The sequence below is a fragment of the Sorex araneus genome, chromosome 6 (genome assembly GCF_027595985.1).
Source record: "Sorex araneus isolate mSorAra2 chromosome 6, mSorAra2.pri, whole genome shotgun sequence".
NCBI lineage: Eukaryota > Metazoa > Chordata > Mammalia > Eulipotyphla > Soricidae > Sorex > Sorex araneus.
This window is the reverse complement of record NC_073307.1, coordinates 106,283,868-106,303,246: the sequence shown is the minus strand read 5'-3', so window position 1 is coordinate 106,303,246 and position 19,379 is coordinate 106,283,868. Positions and strand designations below refer to the sequence as shown.

At 43.5% G+C, this 19,379-nt stretch overlaps 2 protein-coding genes across 2 annotated transcripts; both read right to left on the bottom strand.

Moving 5' to 3' along the window:
- Positions 1 to 18: 18 nt before the first annotated feature.
- Positions 19 to 6,459, bottom strand: C6H11orf42 (chromosome 6 C11orf42 homolog). Its single transcript, XM_004621237.3, has 3 exons — positions 6,247 to 6,459; positions 585 to 1,383; positions 19 to 325 (listed from the first exon to the last, which is right to left on the bottom strand). The coding sequence occupies exons 1-3, from the start codon at positions 6,457 to 6,459 to the stop codon at positions 195 to 197; spliced, it is 1,143 nt and encodes a 380-aa protein (XP_004621294.2). The 3' UTR covers positions 19 to 194.
- A 5,363-nt stretch (positions 6,460 to 11,822) lies between these two features.
- Positions 11,823 to 18,191, bottom strand: LOC101547203 (olfactory receptor 52W1). Its single transcript, XM_004621238.2, has one exon. The coding sequence runs from the start codon at positions 12,786 to 12,788 to the stop codon at positions 11,826 to 11,828; it is 963 nt and encodes a 320-aa protein (XP_004621295.1). The 5' UTR covers positions 12,789 to 18,191; the 3' UTR covers positions 11,823 to 11,825.
- Positions 18,192 to 19,379: the final 1,188 nt, after the last annotated feature.

Below are 19,379 nucleotides of genomic sequence, written 5' to 3'. Positions count from 1 at the left end.
TAAGCCATTAGAGGGTGAGGGTGGGCATTAAACTAGGGGAGAATGTGGGGACTTCCTCCCTTTTCCAGACCCTTGAGGGAAGAAGCATGAATGGGTCCAGGATGGTTTGGGGAGCAGCAGCTGATGTTTATTGGGGACCAGTATCCCTATGCCAGATCTTGGGGGCCTTGCCCCCTGTATTTCTTGCCTCCACTTCAGTCGTCGCTGTCGAACTCCGAGGACAGACCCTGCAGCAGGGGCAGGGACATGGAGTGCCGGTCTGGGTCCCCGGGGCCCCCACCCTGGACTCCTGGTGCGGGGTTGCGGGGGCTGAAGAGCCAGTTCTCTGCCAGGGTTGGGGATAGTCACAGCTTTACTCGTGCCCTGGTCTTTCTGCCTCCCTGGTCCCTCCCTCTGGTCCTCTGTTGTGTCCAACCCAGGACCATGCTTTCATCACAACCTCCCCAGCACCCTTGCTCCTTTGCTCTCACGCACCAGAATCCAGTATGGAGTTCTGGGTGGTCACACATTCCTGGGCTACACTTCCGATGCCCACTCCCTCTACCTTATCCCAGCCTTCACATCGTCCTTCCCCTTAGCAGTACCTGATAACATCTGGGGCCCCCTTCGGAAAGGATTTCGGCCCTTGTTGGAGACTCTTGTGGGTCTGCCCTCTGGCCCTTCCTGGGGAGGTGGTGTAGGTGGGGCTGGAACAGCTGAGGGCACATCAGCGACTTCAGGACTCTCCGCAGGGGCTGGTGTTGGGGCCAGAGGTGGCACAGTGCTGAGGTTGGGTCTGACCCATTTAGCTCCCTGGGGCAAGGGATCTTTGGCCAGGGACTTCTGTGGTCCCAGCACTCCTTTAGGCTGCAGTGAAAACTTGAAGCAGGAGAAGGCAATAGGCAGTGACCTTTGTACCCTGAGCAGCTGGGGCTCTTGGGCTGTTGTCAGTAGCCCCAGCTGTAGCCAGGAGCAGGAGAAAACCTGGTAGATGACATAGATGCTGTGGGAGCTTCGGAGCCAGGGAAGAGTCTGCCGTAGGCTCACCTGCCCGGGCGGCAGCAGCAGGAAGGCCACCTTCTTTCGCAGGCCGCCCATGTGCAGGTGGATTCTGCAGGGCTGCCCATCTAGCAGTCGTGTTTCTTCATAGGCTACCTCTGCTCGGCCATTTGGTGAGTATTCCCGAGTGCAGTGGGCAAAGGCCCCCTCAGACCCTGCCTGCTCCAGGAGACTCGGTAGCAGCCCCACTGGTTGTAGTGTCCGCCGGGCCTGCCGACCTGGCAAAACCAGGCGGGTGTGGGCTGGGCGGGACTGCTTCACTAGTACACCAAGTAGGTCATAGCAGGCTGCATCCGACAGGAAAGGTACTGCTACTACATGGGGCCCAAAGCGCTCCTCGATAACCTGAAGGCAGACAGTTTACAAGGCAAGGACTGAGTTTGGGTTAGGAGTTAACTGGTAGCCTGCTATAGCCTACTCTGATTTCAGCCTCCCGCTGTTTACTGTTTGGTTACATCTCCACAATGTGCTAAGATTGTCAGATTTTCTGCTTGTCTCCCAGTTCTCTCCTGTAGCAAAACCTTGAATGCCTATTTGCCTGATTTTGCTAGATACTGGAAAAACAGGAAAGAATTGTTACTGTATCCTTGTTCTATTACAGCTTAGTGTTATGGAGGACACAAAAATATAAACAGTCTAGCAAGCTACAAGAAGTCATTGAACAACCTTGATCATGATAGTAAAAGACAGATTTCTGGATATTATGACCTGCTATTTGAAGGAATTTGCCAGGTAGAAGAATGATCAGTCTGGACAAAGGGAAAAATCAAACCTGAATATGCAAACTTAAGAGATAGACATTCAGGAAAACATACTTTCATGTAACTTAAATGGCAGGGCCTAAAGGGGGGCCAGCATTAGGAATTAGATTATTAAAGGCCTGTGTGTATGCTGAGTGATATTTTATCCCAAGGATTGTAGGAATCCCCTTAAAGGACTCTGTATAGTAGAGATGGGGTCAACTTGGTGTCACAAAGTTAATTTTTAATTGGAAGAAAGTGAAAGAGATTAAGTGTTTTCTAGTAGTACAGGCAAGACATAGTGAAGTTCTGAAGTTCTGAATAATGAAAGAAAATAATGGTGGAATTTGGTGAATGATAGGCAGATTGCAAATTTGTACAATTTAGTCACTTAAGGAATGTGGAGCACTAAAGCATTATTTGGTGATTGGTTAGATGGATGATGCCTTTAACCAAAATGTATACACAAATATATTTGGAATGCCCATTCTTATACTGTATCTATAAACATTCAGTATACATCTTAATCCCTAATAGTTTGTAGAGAATAGTTATTTTAGGGATTTGAGGGATTTCATTTTTGTAATGCGTTTTTCTGTATGTATTTAGAACATTAGGATTCTAATGCTTCTTATGGCTTGTACCTTCTTGGTCACTGGGAATTAGTAACCTCGTTTCAGAAAAAGTAACTTAATGACCAACTAGGAAAGTTTGTCAGATTTTTCAATTAACTTTGCCTAAATATGATCTTGACATATCCTGGATATTAAGATTTCTGGCTATGGATTCTGCTAGGGAAGCATGCAGAATTTTTGCTTGGACCTCCTTTTGTTTAAGCTGTATCTCAGACTTTTAAGTAACCCAAAATCAGATGCCTCATCCCCATACAGACATAGCCTATTTTGCTAGCCTGTTGATTTGTCATTGGTCCCCTAAGGACAATTTGATTTTTTGGTCTAGAAAGTGGTTTAGGAAGTTCTGCCCCCTAAATTTAGAAGAAAATAGCTAGAGTTGTGTTAACTCTTTGGATAAGGTGAGATAAGCACAATGACTACTAGTATCTTTTGTCATCTAATAAGGAAATGCTTGTTTTGATCTGCACTGAAGATTTCCCATAATTTATTTTTCTTTGGGCGATACTTTCTTTTCTCTTTTGTCTGGGAACATCAGGCTAAGGAATAGGGCGTTGAGAGGGACCAATGAGTTGCAGAGGTGAGAGCAGCGCTAGGTTGACATTTTTGTGTAGAATGTCTGTGTTCTAACAAAGCTTGGTCACAACACAAAAACTTCAGAATTCTACCCCAGCTACTATTCTTTTGGTGCCTAAGCACCTATGCAAATGAAACAAGAGGTAGTGTTTCCAGGAAAAATCCCATAAAGAGGAGAACGTAATTTAAAATACCTGTTTTTTGTGATTCAGGTTTCTGCCAAAAGGTTAACTCCTTTTTTCCCTGGAGACTCATAGAATATAGATATGAATATGCTATGGAGACTTAGTAGATTCTTTTTATTGGGGGTATGGAGGGACATGTGGCCGTAGACTTCCCTAACAGTCCTGGGGGACCTGGGGACTATTCCAGTATAGTCAGCTGGGCTGGTGTGGTCAGTGCTGGGGCCCAGGGATGTAGAACTGCTCAAATTATGCAGTGTCTGGGACTACCTGGTGGTGCTTAGAGGCCTCGAGGGCTACACCAGTGGTGCTGGGGACCTTCAGATCTATACCTAGCTTTGCTTTGGGGTGGGGGGTGGGGCAGGGTCTTAGTGGCAAAATTTGAACTTGGTTCTACAGCATGTGAGGTATGTGTCCTTGTCTCTTGAACTTTCTCCCACGCCCCTCTATTTTTTTTTTTAAGTCATTCTCGAGGGCCCTGAGTTACCTTAAATTATGCAAGTAGGTCATGCAGTTTCATACTAGAGTGACTGATGGAGTCATCATTGAGGTCACAGCATTTTTTCCCCTGTGCACTTTGGCTTCTGGGTGAAAGTCTGAAACTTAAAGGCCTACAAATTTAGATCTCAGTGGCAGCCTAGGAAAAGTAATGGTGTGAGATCATCTTCTTAGATGTGCCTTGCCAAGTTTGAATTTAAAATGGGGAGCTCTAGGTCCACATTCTGTTTAGCCATATGGTCTGCAAAGTGCCCAAAAAACTGTCAGCAGTTCTGGAGAAAGGAAACCAGGTCACTGAAAGATGTCCCCCACTCCTTGTTTTTACCACATACTGCCAGCATTTTATCTACGTGCCTTTACGTTGACTTTCCTAACGTTTCCATTTAATAAGAGAGATTTCTAATACTCAAAGAAGGTATATCTTTCTAATAGTTAAAGACCTGTTTACTTTCACCCTAATTCCTGTTAATTCTGATTGCTGTAATCCAGGATCAGTCTCTCGCATCACTAAAATCAGTTATCTAATACTTAGAGAGATATGTTTCTTCTGTTTGGGAAATGGATCTTTGTGGTCACTGCTGCTTTTCAAATGGGAGCTTCATTCTATTAAGGTTGCTGGAGTCAGGTAGGCACTACTTTTGGGTTTATCTTTTAAATTTGATGGATTGCTTTCTCTGAGTTCTTCAGATTCATTTCCCTTTAGATCACATAACTAGAAATCTGGTTCCTAAATTCTTCAACCTTAAAAATTTGTGCCCATCTAGAGTGGGGCGGATTTATTAGATAGATACCTATGACTCTGACAAGTGAGATCTTCATGTTCTTTGAAATCCACTTAATACCTACTCAGAACTCAAATTGCTTGGATTTATACCCTGTGGTGCTCAGGGCTCACTCTTGGCTCTGTGCTCTGGGTTCATTCCTGGCACAGAGTAGAGAGCGGGAGAGGGAGACCATATGTGGTGTCACGGAATGAACCTGGGTCAGTTGTGTGCCAGGCAAGTGCCTTACCTGCTGTACTATCTGTCTAGGCCCAAAGTTTTAGTTCTTTAGAAAGCTTATATGGCCTTTCATGATAAGCCCATGTACCTCTTTGACCTAATTTTTACCACAACTCTTTTGAACTGTACTCTCGAGAAGTATTAGGAGCTTATAATTATTTTTCCTTTTCACTTCCCGAGTTCATATGCTTTTTTTTTCTACCCTTTCTTCCCTCCCTCCCTCCCTCCCTCCCTCCCTCCCTCCTTCCTTCCTTCCTTCCTTCCTTCCTTCCTTCCTTCCTTCCTTCCTTCCTTCCTTCCTTCCTTCCTTCCTTCCTTCCTTCCTTCCTTCCTTCCTTCCTTCCTTCCTTTCCTCCTTCTCTCCCTCCTTGTCCTCCCTGTTTCTCTCCTTTCTCTATTCTTCACTGGTTTGAATTTTCAGGACTATATATATATATATTTTAATTTTTAAAATTTTATTGAATCACCGTGAGATAGTTACAAGCTTTCATATTTGGGTTACAATCTCACAGTGATCAAACACCCATCCCTTCACCAGTGCACATTCCCCACCACCAATATCCCAGGTATACCCCCCTTTCCCACCCTCCCCCTGCCTCTAAGGCAGACAGTATTCCCTACTCGCTTTTAATTAGTTTACTGTTTACTCACCTACCCATTTGATCATTGGCTCATTCAGGTATTTATTCAGTAGCGTTTATGATCTGTTTGGTATTTCTCTTCCTTCTATGTATGAATAGTTCTTACTTGTCTATCTAGAATGTCACTATCTCAGAAGCCTTTCAGATCTTCTGCGTCTAACCTCTGTTCATTGCTTCTTTCTGTTCTCATGGTTTCCTGTACAAATAACTTACTTTTGCAGCTTGAGCGATAGTACAGTGGGGAGGGCTTTTGCCTTGCACATGGCCGGTCCTGGTTTGATCTTTGGCATCCAATATGATCCTCCAAGGACTGCCAGGAGTATTTCCTGAGTTCAGAGCCAGGAGTAACCCCTGAGCATTGCTGGATGTGACTCAAAAAGCCAAAAACAAACCCCGAAAAACCCTCTTACTTTTGGGGGGAGTTTCATACGTGGCACCATACTGCAGCAGGGATCAGGTGGTACGCAGTATTGAGCCTGGGGATTCTGCATACAAAACATGTACTCTAGTCCTTTTCTCTGTGCTATTTCTCTGGCTTTTTGCTCTTTTCCTAATTTTTATTACATTGGCCAGTTTGCACAAAGCTTTATATGCAGTGCCTGGCACACACACAAGCACTAAGTGAAAGTTATTTTTACTTATTTATCTTGGTTTTGGAGCCACATGCAGGTCTCAGGTGCTCAGGTCTTATACCTAGTTCTGTGCTCAGGGATCACTCCTGGTGGATTCAGGGTACCATGTTGGGGGGGGTGGTGGTGGTGGTGCTAGGATCAAACCTGGATTCGCCACAGGCAAGGAAAACACCCTACCTGCCGTACCATTGCTCTGCCCACAAAGTTAGTTATTATCTTTAGGTTTCCCACCCCTTCCTACTTATAAGCTGCTTATACCCATTTCATACTTTGTTACTTCTTCTTAAACTCACTTATTTTACCAACCTTATCCTTGACGAGGGTCCAGATGGCATCAGCTTCATCTAGTGTCAACAGGTGGGGGGTACCATCTAACATGGTGGGGTGTGGAAGGATGTAGGTAGGACAGTAGCTGCTGCAGGAACCCCAAGCTTTCCAGGGAGGTGAAACTGCAGACCTTGGGCTTTGCTCTAACATGAGGTCATAGAGGACCTGCTTGGGTAGGGAGGAGGTAGTCATACTGCCTTCCTAGCCTCACTGTATCCAGTGCTTGCATTCATACTTTTGAGATACCCATGCAATCTCCTGCTTTATTCCCATAAAATTCAGTGTGTGTGTGTGTGTGTGTGTGTGTGTGTGTGTGTGTGTGTAGATCCTGGTTAAGAAAAAGAAAAAGGTTCAGATCTCTTCTTCCTTCCATAACTTCCCTCTTTGAAGCAGTTTGCTATGTTATTTCTCATGTTGGTGATTTATGAGATTGAATCATGGGAACAGTATAGATTAGGACTTCAACTGAGAACTAAATAGTGGTTTTTAGCCATGGTCACAACTAGGTGACCAAGTTTCTGGTGCTTGGACCGTATACTTCTCCCTGCCTCCCTCTTCGGTGATTCTGATGGAATTGGTCTGGTGTGTAATCAGACATCATATTTTTTACTTATAATATGCAGCTTAGGTTGAAAACCTTTATTAATGAGTGAGTTACAATTGCAATGAAAACCAGGTGTATGTGTAGGAGGATGCCATGGTGAGTGGTGACAATGTGGAGAATAAGACTCTAATTGGGGTGTTACCTTAGTAACTGGAAAGAACTTTGTGGAAGTCAAAATTACCCAGGTAAATTTAAAGAAGCTTCTTTTTATGTTGCATTCAAAGGCTGCTCTGTGTCCAGTAGGTTTTCTCTTATTTAGCCCCACTCTACATGTTATTGCCCTTTGGCTTTGTTCAGAGATCTCAATCTGGTGTTTTGCTGATGTAGGTAGACTTTTTTCTCTAGATGACAATTACTCCAGAGATCCTTTCTAGTAGCTCCATTCCTCCTCTGCCCTTGTTCTACCTTTTCAGTTCCTCTGAAGAGTTCTGTGTGCCCAGCCACACCCAACTCTGCTCAGGCCTTACTCCTGTCTGTGCTCAGGGTTCACTAGTGGTGGGCTCGAGGGAGCATGTGGGGTGCTAGGGAACGAATCCAGATCAGCCACCTAAAAGGCAAGCAGCGCTGCCTGCTATACTACCGCTCTGCCTCCTAGGTACGTTTTTAAAACTCCTGCCCCACTGTGTATGTAGCACTGTCCTACAAAGTTAGTTTGGACTGTTTGAGGTAGAATTAGTGGGGCTCACAGAAGGTTCTGTAGTGGTGGGAAGAATATTGCCAAGAAGAGTTTCTTAAAGGAAATGTAACTAGCTTCAGGGAAGTCAGGTCTCTGTTGACAAATCTTTAGGTGTGAGTGCCAGGTCTTGGACCAGAGGTTTGACAATTGGCATGGTTGTATCCACCAGGAGAGATATTGTTATCAACTATTTGAACTCTCGTATAATAGGGGCTACGCCAAACATTTTTGATTCACTATCTTAATAATCCTTTCGATAAGCTCTTAAAGTGGGTCTATTCTCCATTTTATGAGTGACGCTATAGACTCAAAGAAATTAAGTAAACTAAAGCACACAATGAGTTAATGGAGGATTTGGGATTTAAATCCAGGTCTGCTGGATTTCAGTTTTGTTAACTTTTAGTGGGGAAACTGCTCACCTGACAGTGTTGGGGTGGTCATGAGTATCTGCTAGATGGGCAGTGTGGAGTACAGTTGTGAAAAGGAAGTGGGTGATATGAGATCAAATCAGAAATCCCAGGTTTCTTAAGACAAGTAAGACCAAGTCTCTTGCTCTAATACCTTAATAATTTTTTTGTTTGTTTTTTTGCTTATAGTTCACATAGGATGTCAACTAGTACAGTATAGTTGGCTGATCTGTTCCCTCCAGACAGAAATTCTGGTTGCAGTAGGCAGAGGTAGAGAGACGATGATAATGATAGAGATAGATATGGAGCAAACTGACAGTGGGGGGAGACAAAGGTACAGAGTGAATGAGAGGGAGAGAGTGTAGCACGTCCATTTCCCGAGGGGATCCAGGATGAGGTAGGTCTGGGATGAAGGGCTGATTAGGGGAGTCTGGATGAGGAGTCTCTCTGGGATTTTTGGTTATAAAGAGGGTCTCAGAGTAGGAGATGTGGTACTTAAGCAGTCCAAATCAAGAATCCTATACCCCTATCTTCTCTCTTTTGCTGTTTGAATTTCACTGGTCTTAAGCATCCTTGAATTCTGTACTCCCCTAACCTGACATTAAGCAAGACATTAAAGTTGCTGAAAGAAAACATGACAATTGAATGCTTGGTGAAGCTGAGGTGCCCAAGGGTTGGGCTGTTTGGACTACCTCCTGTTCAGGGGAGCTGCCTCCAACATGGCATCGCTGGGTTTCCCTAGGAAGAAGGCACATACCATCTGTAGTATACCTGAGGGGCCACTTGAGAGGAGACCGTGAGGGAATAGGCAGAGGCTGTTTATCCGAAGAAGTTGAGCTCTCTGTAAGAACCTCCAGAGCTATATAAAATAGTGTTAATAGTAAAGATTTCAGAATAAAAAGAGACCTAACAAACCTCTTCACTTTTCTCAGGAATAATTAATTGTATAGTTCTTTATTCCTTTATTTGAAAGCTTCTGGATAGACATAATTTAGAACTTTTAGGGTTTTAAGAAGGAAATAAGGTGCTTTTATAATATATTGGTTTAGGGCAGTGCCCTATTATCAAGCACATCAACATTTCTGTGCTACATATATTAATATTCACACTGAGATAAAGCTATTAATAAAATTACGATAATTTTGATCAGGACTTGGTTGATCAGTTACATAGAAAAAACCTACTGTTTCTTTGGAGATACTACGTAGGGTTTACTCCCAGCAATGAAGATGACCTGACAGTGCTTGGGAGGCTATTATGGCCAACCCATCTGTGCTCAGGGGTCCAGATGGTGTCAGGGATCAAACTCAGGGCTTTACGTATGTGCTCTACTATATAAGTTATCTCCCTGGATCCTCTAAGGAAATTTTAATTTTGGAAATGTAACTAAGTGATTATTGGCTTATACTTGTTCTCAGGTTGGTGTGAGAACAAGCATACCACATGGTATGTATGCAGCTTCAATCCAGAAGAAAATACAGGTGTTCAAGGGGTGAATTTTTGTCTTCAAGGAAGAAAACTCCGTCATAGTATGATGAACATTGTACAGTTTTGGAAGCATCTACCTTGGAGTTGTACATATCAGGGAATGAAGGTGCCTTAGAAGAGAGGCTTCCTGTGGTGAGAGGGTGACAATGCATTGCTTATTGACATTGACTGCATATGATTTCCCTTTTCAGGTACCAGAGGGGAAAGAAAAATATGGTGTCCATGTGTGTATGTGTAACACAGGACTGTCAGACATATATTTCTTCACAACATATTTCTTTATGATGTAATAAATATTATACTGTGTACATCTTTGTTCACATCTCTATTTTGTCAGGATAGATTTATTGAAGAAGAATCATCAAAAGAACTCAAACATCTTAAAGACTTCAAAGCCCTCTAGGGTTATAACGTTGTGATAGTATTTACAAAATTACTGAAATTATTTCCTGTAGGTTTATTTTATACATACATACATATTTTTTTCTTTCTTTTTTTTAAACTCAGAACTTCTGGAACAAAGCTTAGTTTTGAGAATGACTGAGCTCACGTTTAGATTGAGGAAAACCAGATTTTCTCCTCATACAATTGACTTCAGTGTGACAGCTCTGCTCTCATCAATTCCTTGCAAATGAGGACTTTTTACATGGCCCAGAAGATGGTACCACCTGCTCTTTTAGGTGTACCAGAGTCTTCTCTGTGTGTATCTCATGGGACAGGCCAAGCTACCTGCTGAGGGGCAAGGGCTACCCTTCAGGTCTTCATGGCTAATCTAATATCTGTGGTTGGGATTATTTCTCCAGAGAGATTGTCTGTGTAGCCTACAACTCTCTGTAACCTCATGGTGGACCACATTTTGTCTGTGTGTTCCACTCATTCTGGACTTACGTTGATGTAAAAAATCTTTTGTGCAGTGTTCCTTCTAACTTGGAGTCTTAGATGAAAGTGACTCCTCTGATGGGTGACACTTTCTGTTTAATGTCTCTGTCCCCAGCAACCTCAACAGTGTGAAACACTCCTATTTTGCCATATTGCCCCAATAGCAGGTGCTTCTAGTGATGTTGACCAGGACAAAGGAAGGTAGAATGCAAGTGTAGATGAGGATTTCATTTAGTAATGCTATAGTTTTGGCTAAAGATACACACAGAACAGATTGATAATAGATCATAGTAACTTGTCTTCAGGCAAATAGGTTATCAAGATTTTTTGGGATATAAAAATTCTTTTAGATCAGAATCACTGAGTCTGGGAGATGTTCTACCTGTTAACATTTGTTTATTTTGGTTTTGGGGCCACATCCAGCTGTGCTCAGGATTTACTGTTGGCTCTGTACTCAGGGATCACTCCTGTGGTGCTTGGGGAGACATGTGGTTATGGAGATTGAACTTGAATTGACCACATGAAGGCCAGTGCCTTATCCATTGTATCATCTCTCCTACCACCAGCGATTCATTTTGAGACTGGCAGGGGAGTGGGGTTGGGAGTATAGTTGCTACACATGAGAACAGGAGGAATATCAGAACTAGGAATGCCTTAAATTTCAGTCCTGGCTTAATTAGGAACCCCAGGACACTTAATCCATATTTTCAGAATATAAGGGGTAAGTATACTTCACTTCTTCCTAAAGGACAAACCCAAAACAATCCGGCTGCAGGAATAGTGAGGACTGTGATCTCAAACAGGGACAAAATAAGTACCTTGCCTACAGCCAGGAAAGCCTCTTTTACTAGACTTATAATTCTAGAATTGGTAGATAAGCTTTTTGTTGCTTTTTTTGGGCCACGCCTAGAAGTGCTTAGGGCTTACTCCTGACTCTGTGCTCAAGGGTCACTCCTGGAAGGCCTGGGGAGCCAGAGGGGTATTGGAGATAGAACCCAGGTCTACTGCGTACAGGACAAGTGCTCTACCCACTGTACTATCTTTCCAGCCCCTCTTAGGTAAGCTGTTATGTGAGAATATGGACAGACAGAATAAAATGATATGTAGTAGTTTAAGTTAAATCTTGTGTATTTTTAAGAATGAAACTAGTAATTGCATGTGTGAAGTCTGGGTTCAGTCCTGGCACCAAAGGTGATACTGGGTCGGGGAGTCAGGGAGGAAGGTAACCAAACAACCATCAATAGCATGTATGATAAACTCACAATAGCTTTCTTGTATGGTATCATGAAGCCCCTACCTTCTGCTGTCTCCTAAGGAAGATAAACAGGTTGATTAGCCAGTGGTATACATAATAGTGACTTCACAGTAGATCTCTATTCAGAATTACCAGAGTTAGATGTAGATAGGAAAAAGATAGCAGTTCGTTCCTCCAAACCCAACTCTTCGGAACATCTTCCATTCTTTACCCTCAGCTTCCGTTTTTATTTTTATTTTTTACTGCCAGCTAGAACTGTTTTTTTCTGAAGAAGAAGGTTTCTAGTATCCGTTCTCTGATCTGCTTTGTTCGAGCACCGTAGATGAGCGGGTTGAGCGATGGTGGCAGCAGCAAATAGATGTTAGAGAGAAGGATGTGTATGAACTTTGGAACAGTGCGCTGACCAAAGCGGTGTGTGAGGTAGGAGAAGAGACCAGGCACATAGAAGGCCAGAATGACACAGATGTGAGAACTACATGTACCAAAGGCCTTGGAACGGGCCTCCCGGGTTGGTAGCTTCAGGACAGCATGGGCAATAAGCCCGTAGGAGGTAGCAATGCCCAGAATATCTACACCTGACACAGCCAGAGAGAGTGCCAGCCCATACAAGTTGTTGGCTCGTGTGTTACCCACCACTAGCTCCACCACTGCCATGTGTTCACAGTATGTATGATTGATGGTCTTTTTCCGGAAGTGCTCAAATCGTGCCACCAGCAGAGGAAAAGGTACGACAATAGCCACAGCTTTCAGTACCAGTGCTAGGGCTGCATAGCCCACACGGGCTTTGGTGACTAGGACAGAGTAGTGCAATGGACGCCCTACTGCCACAGCACGGTCACAGGCCATCGCCAACAGTACCCCGGATTCCATGGCAGTCAGTGCGTGAACAAAGAACATCTGGGCCAAGCAAGCAACATATGGTATGGTCCGGGGGCCCAGACACAGCACAGCTAGTAATCCCGGGGCTATGGATGTGGCTAGGCCCATGTCTGTGGCTGCCAGTGTGGCTAGAAGGAGAAACATGGGCTGGTGCAGTGCAGAGTCTGTCTGCACTACTGTCATCAGTGCTCCGTTGCCCAGTAGGGCCAGCAGATACATGGGCCCAAAGATCAAGGTGAGCCAGGCCTGGGTACCTGCCAGTCCTGGAATGCCAGTTAAAATGAAGAAGGTTGGGTGTGACAGGGTGATGTTGAGCAGTGGAACGTCTGCCATATGTTGGTGGTGGTAGAGGTAAAGGTTTGGGATTCATGGAGGAATCGCTCCTGATAGAGGAAAGACAAAGGGAGAGATTGGGAGGGTGTCACAGTGGCGCAAACCCATACATGGAGAAAGTATAGGGCTGTTGCTGGCTTGGGGAGGTTAAAGGATTATAACTGTTGGTTGACTTTTGGATCAGTGATCAAGGCTGCAATACTGCCTAGGATGGGAGAGTCCTTTGAAGGTCCATAAGAAAGGGAAATAGTGGTTTTGGGCAGGAGTTCTAAGGGTCACTGTCACAGAAGCCGGTTGCTCTCCAGATGAGGTCAATTGAGAGTGGAGTTGAGATGATGGTTTGTTTCTTCTTAGGGTTCGCATAGGGTCAGTCTCAGTCTCTAGATGGGAAAAAAGCCAGTGCCGTGTCAGGGTCAGGCTTCAGGCTGGTCCTGTCTCTGACTGTGTATCCTTAGGCAGAACCGCTGGGCTTTCTCAACTCCATAGTGGGGATGTGCACATGATCTTTATTGCTGCTTGAGGACACCAGCCCTCAAAGAAGAAAGAGTAGTAAAGAGAAAGGGAGAAAATAAAGGGCAGGGAGAGGCAGATGGGATCTGGAATAAAGCAGGAAGTCTGATGTCATAGGAAAACCTGATGGGGTTTTGGGGTGTGGGAGGCTTCCTTATTCTTGATGCTGAGATTGAATGCCGTCTAGAGACTTGAAGATGAATTTGGGAAACAATGAAGAAAAAGAGATGGAAGCACCCTCCCTCTGCCCCTCTCTCCCTGCCACCAAATAAAATAAACAATTAAAAATGACTTCTGTCTTTTCCTTCCTCACAACTAAGAATTGGGTGTCACTAGAGTCTTGTTGGGGGTCCAGTAGGAGTACGGTGAGAGAGGGGGAGAAAATGGTATTCAATCAACAGTACCTGCTTATGAGGAAGAAGCATCCCCGATGTTGCAGGAGGCAGGGCAAGTCAAACTGATTCCTCTCAATATGTATGGCAGAAACGTGATAGACGCTGAGGGAGAAAGCTTGAACAGACTTGAGAAAGTTTCTGTGTACTGTGTGTTAGCAGCTCCTCTTCACCTCCATCAGGGCCTGTGGGTCCTCTTAAGTGGCTTTTCTGCCTGCTTCCCCCAGGGCCCTCCCACCTGCGCCACATTTAACTCTTCCCTAGTCTGCCTCTGCTCAGTGCTGACAGGCCCAGTAACTCAGCTGGGTCAGGAGGCCACGATGGGGCAACAGTGAAAGAGACTGACTTCAGGGAGATTTTGGCCAACTGAAGTCTGGAATTCAGTTGGAATTCCAGACAGTGCTTTATTAGCCATACTACCTCTACTGCTCATCACAATGCATGTCATGCAGTAACCTAAGAATAAATATTTGATGCTTTTAATTGTGGGGCAGAACTTCTTGCCTCCCAAAGTGATGATTAACAGGGACTCCTACAGTTTTAGGAACCTTAGGTTTCCATGGAGATGAATTATTCACCATCAGCCATCAGTCCACTGAGTGCAATTTTTTTTCTTAACCCCACTTGACAGGAGAATATAAAATATGGGGCTTATGGGGAAAATGGGAGAGAGTGTCAACATTCAATGTGCCAAGCAAATTAGACTAGAAATCTTATAAGAATGGTATCTTCTACATTTTATTTTTTTGATCTGGGCCATATCTGGTGGTGTTCAAGCTACTGCTGGCTCTGTCAGGGATCACTTCTGGTGGTGCTCAGGGAACTATATGGGCTGATGGGGATTAAACCAGGTTGACTGCATGCAAGGCTATTGTCCTGCCTGTGGTACTATCTCCCCAACCCACATCTTATACATTTTAAATGGTTAGAAGTTATATAAATATGGCACTTCAAAAGGATCTGGTTTTCATAGTAGAAGTGAGTTTGGAATCAACTTATGAATTAGTGTGAGATGAATGAAAACTGGGGTCAAATATTGTAATACCAGGGTGTGGTTTATCACGAGTAGTGACCTAATGTAGCGATTAATGTTTGAGGTATATGTATGTGTGCATACTGTGCTTTCCACACAGGTTTACTGGGTGTGGTTTAGTTTGTTACAGGTGGAACCTCCTGTAAGCAAACACGAAATTTATATTATGTTCTGTTCCCTAATATAGAAACTGGTTAGAACAAACTTGCATTTAGAAATCAGTGTTATAGCAGACTGTTTTTTTTTTGTGTCTGATTCTATGCCACATGATGAGACTAGTAGAGCAATAACAATACTGCTGCCCATAAGAAACTCATAGTCTAGTGGACACAGGGATGTAAACAGTTGTTGGACTATTAAGCTACTGTGTTAATTCAAGTCAGTATTACTTATATAGGGAATACAGAGCCTTTCCTTATTGAGGAGTTAAGGAAGTCTCTGAATTATGGTAATTTAATTATCCATAGGCTGACAATCCATATAGAGTTTTCCATGTGCCGGTTATGCTATGAGATCTATTCTTACAACTTCCATTTACAATAGGTTCATTTTCTCTGTTTTACAGACTAAGAGCTAAGGCACAATGAAAATGTATCTTCTCCAGTTGGTACAACTAGTAAATAGTTATAACACTAAAGTACTCTGGCTGTAGCATCCTTGATTTTAGCTACTATTTTAAATATTTATGCTGAGATTTAGCATTTTCCAGGATATTTGGGACAGAAGGCACCTGCACCTGAACAGTTTAGGAGACTTTGAGATGGTAGGTGGTCCTAGGGTTACTAAATGGGGAGACGTAGAAGAAGAGTTACATATAAGTAAATGATGATCTCTCATCCACTGATGGAAGAATGGAGCATTGGGAGGTAAGAGTAGTAGATTTAGAGCCATAAAGAAGGTTTATGAGCAGAAAGGAACAACGACACAGAGAGCAAAGTACAAGATAATATGAAACCAAAATGAGAAACATACAACCAGCAATGAGAGAAATGAAGAGTATGCTCTGTGATATAAAGGAAATAGAAGGTCTGAGCAGCAGAATAACAGCAACTGAAGAAAAGATCAAGGTGCTCCAACATGTAGGACATCTCTAGAAAACACAGAGACTAGAAAAAGGTCTGAAAGCAAACTTGAGTCTTTGCGCATGAAAAGCACGTATTCCCTGACCAAAGATATCTCTTAAGAAGGTAAAGCACACCAGATTGTATCACTTGTAGTCCCATTGATCTTCGATTTGCTCGAGCGGGCGCCAGTAATGTCTCTATTTGTCCCTGTCATGTGCTAGTGCAGCCTAATGATATCTGCTTGCTCCAGGAACAGGAAGAGCCTCAAATTGTTCATTCAGGGATTTGACAAAGAAATCTGACCATCTAGTTGGTGGGTGGCCACAAGGTCTTTGAGGTCCTGTGGAATCTAGTCCAGCTGTCGTCTCTAAATCACATTACATGACTGGCCCATCTAATTTTTGATGCCTTGGCAAATGAGACAGCATCCCTGATTTTTGACTGTCGACGGAGGTCAGAACTCTGGATTCCTTCTCTCACTTGAGTGAGACATGATATTCCTAGCATAGCTCTTTCAATTACTCTTTGGGATACCCTAATAGCATTCTCATCCTGTTTGCATAGGGCCCAGGTCTCTGAGGCATATGTTAGTGCAGAAAGAATGGTGGAATCGAAAAGATGTGCCCGGAGTTGGAGGTTCTTCATTCTCTTAACCACTTTTTCGACGCTCTTGAAGGCATTCCACGCTGCTCTCATGTTGATTTCTAGACCGAGGTACACATAGCTGCTGCATTCAGAGATGTTCGTTCCATTGAGAGCAAATGGAGCTTCAGGGACCAGTTCGTTTTTCATGAAAAAAAAAAAGTTTTCAAAAAAAAACCCGAACCAGATTGTATATTTGCTATATTTTACTTATTGTTTTCTAATGAATTACTTGGTATAATCTAAAAAAAAGTTTGGGGAAATTTCTTTGACTTATTTTCTCTAAATCAAAATATCTTTGACTTAGAGAACATGATAGGAACTTTTATCTGCTGTACTGGCTTGGGGGGAATTGTACAGAAAGGACTATTATTATTGTGAATTGACTGTAATTTTTTCCACTTTGATTAATGTAGCTACCACCAATACCTCTAAATATAAATCCCAGAGATTAGTTTGTACCAATTCTATGGTTTTTTTTATTTACTATGAAATTACAAGAATAGATTGCCCTTTATACAATAGATTACAGACTAGAACATCTTGGGTGCCACTTGAATACATAGTTATTCCACTCAACTTTAAATCCTCTTTTAGAAACTTCTTAGGACAGTCAGTTGTGTAGTTTCGTTATGAACATTATAAGACCCCTTTGTGACCAATACAAGTAGCTCAGGTTTTACCTTCCTTTAGTTTTTGGAGGGGCTGAATAACCCTCCAACCCCAGAGTAAGATCTGTTGTCACTATTCTGTGGAAATGTGGAAGAAGTTTTGGAACAACTGTATTATACTGTCTTCTAGGTCTTCTAGCTTCACTTCTCCCTCTACTTCAGACTCCTTGGTCCTTAATATTTATCAAGCTCTGGGCCACAGCCAGTTGCCAGTTCCCAGGCTAGTAGATGTGTTGCTAGTACAGTTGCAGATTTGAGAAAGGAACTTTTGTAAAATGATCTAGTAGAAGTCAGGTTCTGGTAGGAGTATGGAGTAGGTGAGATCTAAAATAGATGATTAAAAGAAAAAAACCAACTCTCCTTTAATCTTACACACCATCAATTTCCCCTTCCTCTGTAACTGGGTCAGATTTAAAATTAACTCCACATCTGACTCTAGTGCTCTCCTACATGCTGAACTCTAAGTGTCCATCCCTGTCTTCAAGGGCAGCAAGCACACGGACAGTATGATTGGGTAAGGACCCTGGAGCCTTAACTTATCTGATCATTCTTTTTTTTTTTTTTTTTTTTTTTGCTTTTTGGGTCACACCTGGCCATGCACAGGGGTTACTCCTGGCTCTGCACTCAGGAATTACCCCTGGCCGTGCTCAGGGGACCATATGGGATGCTGGGATTTGAACCCGGGTCGGCCGCGTGTAAGGCAAACGCCCTACCCGCTGTGCTATCTCTCCAGCCCCTTATCTGATCATTCTTTCTTCAATGTGAGGCATGAAGAGACATTTTTTGATGAGGGCTCTGACCAATATTCGTGAAAGAGACCAGTGGCTAAGTTCTTCTCAAGATTTTCCTTGCAGAAAACTGAGAGGTTCTCTAGCATTTTAGTTCTTTAGCATTTGTTAAATTAACATGGTGACCATCTTTCAGGAAATGAATTCCCTGATACTCTTTTCTGAATAGGTAGCAATTTTTTGTTTTTGGGTCATGACCAGCAGTGCTCAGGACTGGCTCTGTAATCAGGGATCACTCCTGGTAGTGCTTAGGGAAAGAAATGAAGTGTCAGGAATCAAAACTGGGACAGCTTTGGGGCTGGAGCAATAGCACGGGGGTGGGGGGGTGGGGGGTAGGGCGTTTTCCTTGCATGCGGCTAACCCGGGTTCGATTCCCAGTATCCCATATGGTCCCCCAAGCACTGCCAGGAGTAATTCCTGAATGCAGAGCCAGGAATAACCCCTGAGCATCGCTGGGTGTGACCCCAAAAGCAAAAAACAAAACAAAAAAACTGGGGCAGCTGCATGTAAGGCAAATGCCCTGTCTGCTGTAATATCTCTCTAGGTAACTCTTATTCCCTATTATTACCTCCCTTTCTGTAACTTTACTTGTGAAGGTGACTCTTAGAACCATTACTTTTACAATCCACGAACTACTAAGGAAAAACAGTAATGTCATTTACAGAGTTTAATGTAGTAACATTACATGGTAAGCACAGTATGATGGTTGCAGAAACACGTTCTATCGTTACTTTAAACAGTATCTATTTCCTTGAGAAATATACACTTCCCTTTTTGTCCCCACCCCAGACGTATGCTTTATTCTTATTTCATGTCTTAGGATACTACAGTAGCGTCAGAATGAGACCCTTGTCTCTAATATGCTTTGTCATATTTTTCTTCCTTCCTTAGAAAAAGATGCGAGAGGAGAGACAGGGAGGAAGTATGTGTTTAAGAGAGAACCTGGTGGGGCCGGAGTGATAGTACAGGGAGAAAGCATTTGCCTTGCACCTGGCTGACCTGGGTTGCTCCCTGGCATCTTATATTGTCTCTTGAGTCCACTAGGAATAATCCCTACAGAGCCAGGAGTAAGTCCTAAGCACTGCCACGTGTTGCCAGAGAGTGAGCAAGCAAGAGAGAGAGAGAGAGAGAGAGACAGACAGACAGAGAGACACAGATAGAGATAGAGACAGAGAAACAAGGGCTTCTTCAGAGTGCTCAAGGGAGAATGTGGGCTTGAGGAGCAAGCCTCTAAAGGCATTTGGGAGGAGCCTTTACACAATTCTTCCAAATGGGTTTTTCCCCCTGGAGTTTTGCATACACAAAAGTTAACCTGGGGGGCCAGAGAGATAGTACAGGGGATAGTATGTTTGCCTTGCACACGGCTGACCCGGATTCTATCTGGTATCACATATCATATATGGTCTCCCAAGCATCCCCAGGAATAATTCCTGAGTGCAGAACCAGGAGTAACCCCTGAGCATCGCTGGGTGTGGCCCAAAAAGCAAAAAA

What these genes read in the sequence shown, in the direction of transcription:
- LOC101547203 (XM_004621238.2), bottom strand. Translation starts at nt 12,788, where the DNA reads ATGGCAGACGTTCCACTGCTCAACATCACCCTGTCACACCCAACCTTC.
- C6H11orf42 (XM_004621237.3), bottom strand. Translation starts at nt 6,459, where the DNA reads ATGACTACCTCCTCCCTACCCAAGCAGGTCCTCTATGACCTCATGTTA. An exon ending in GGACCCTCGTCAAGGATAAG is followed by an intron (nt 1,384 to 6,246) that starts GTTGGTAAAATA and finishes GTCTGCCTTCAG; the next exon opens with GTTATCGAGGAGCGCTTTGG. An exon ending in GGGGCCCCAGATGTTATCAG is followed by an intron (nt 326 to 584) that starts GTACTGCTAAGG and finishes CAACCCTGGCAG; the next exon opens with AGAACTGGCTCTTCAGCCCC.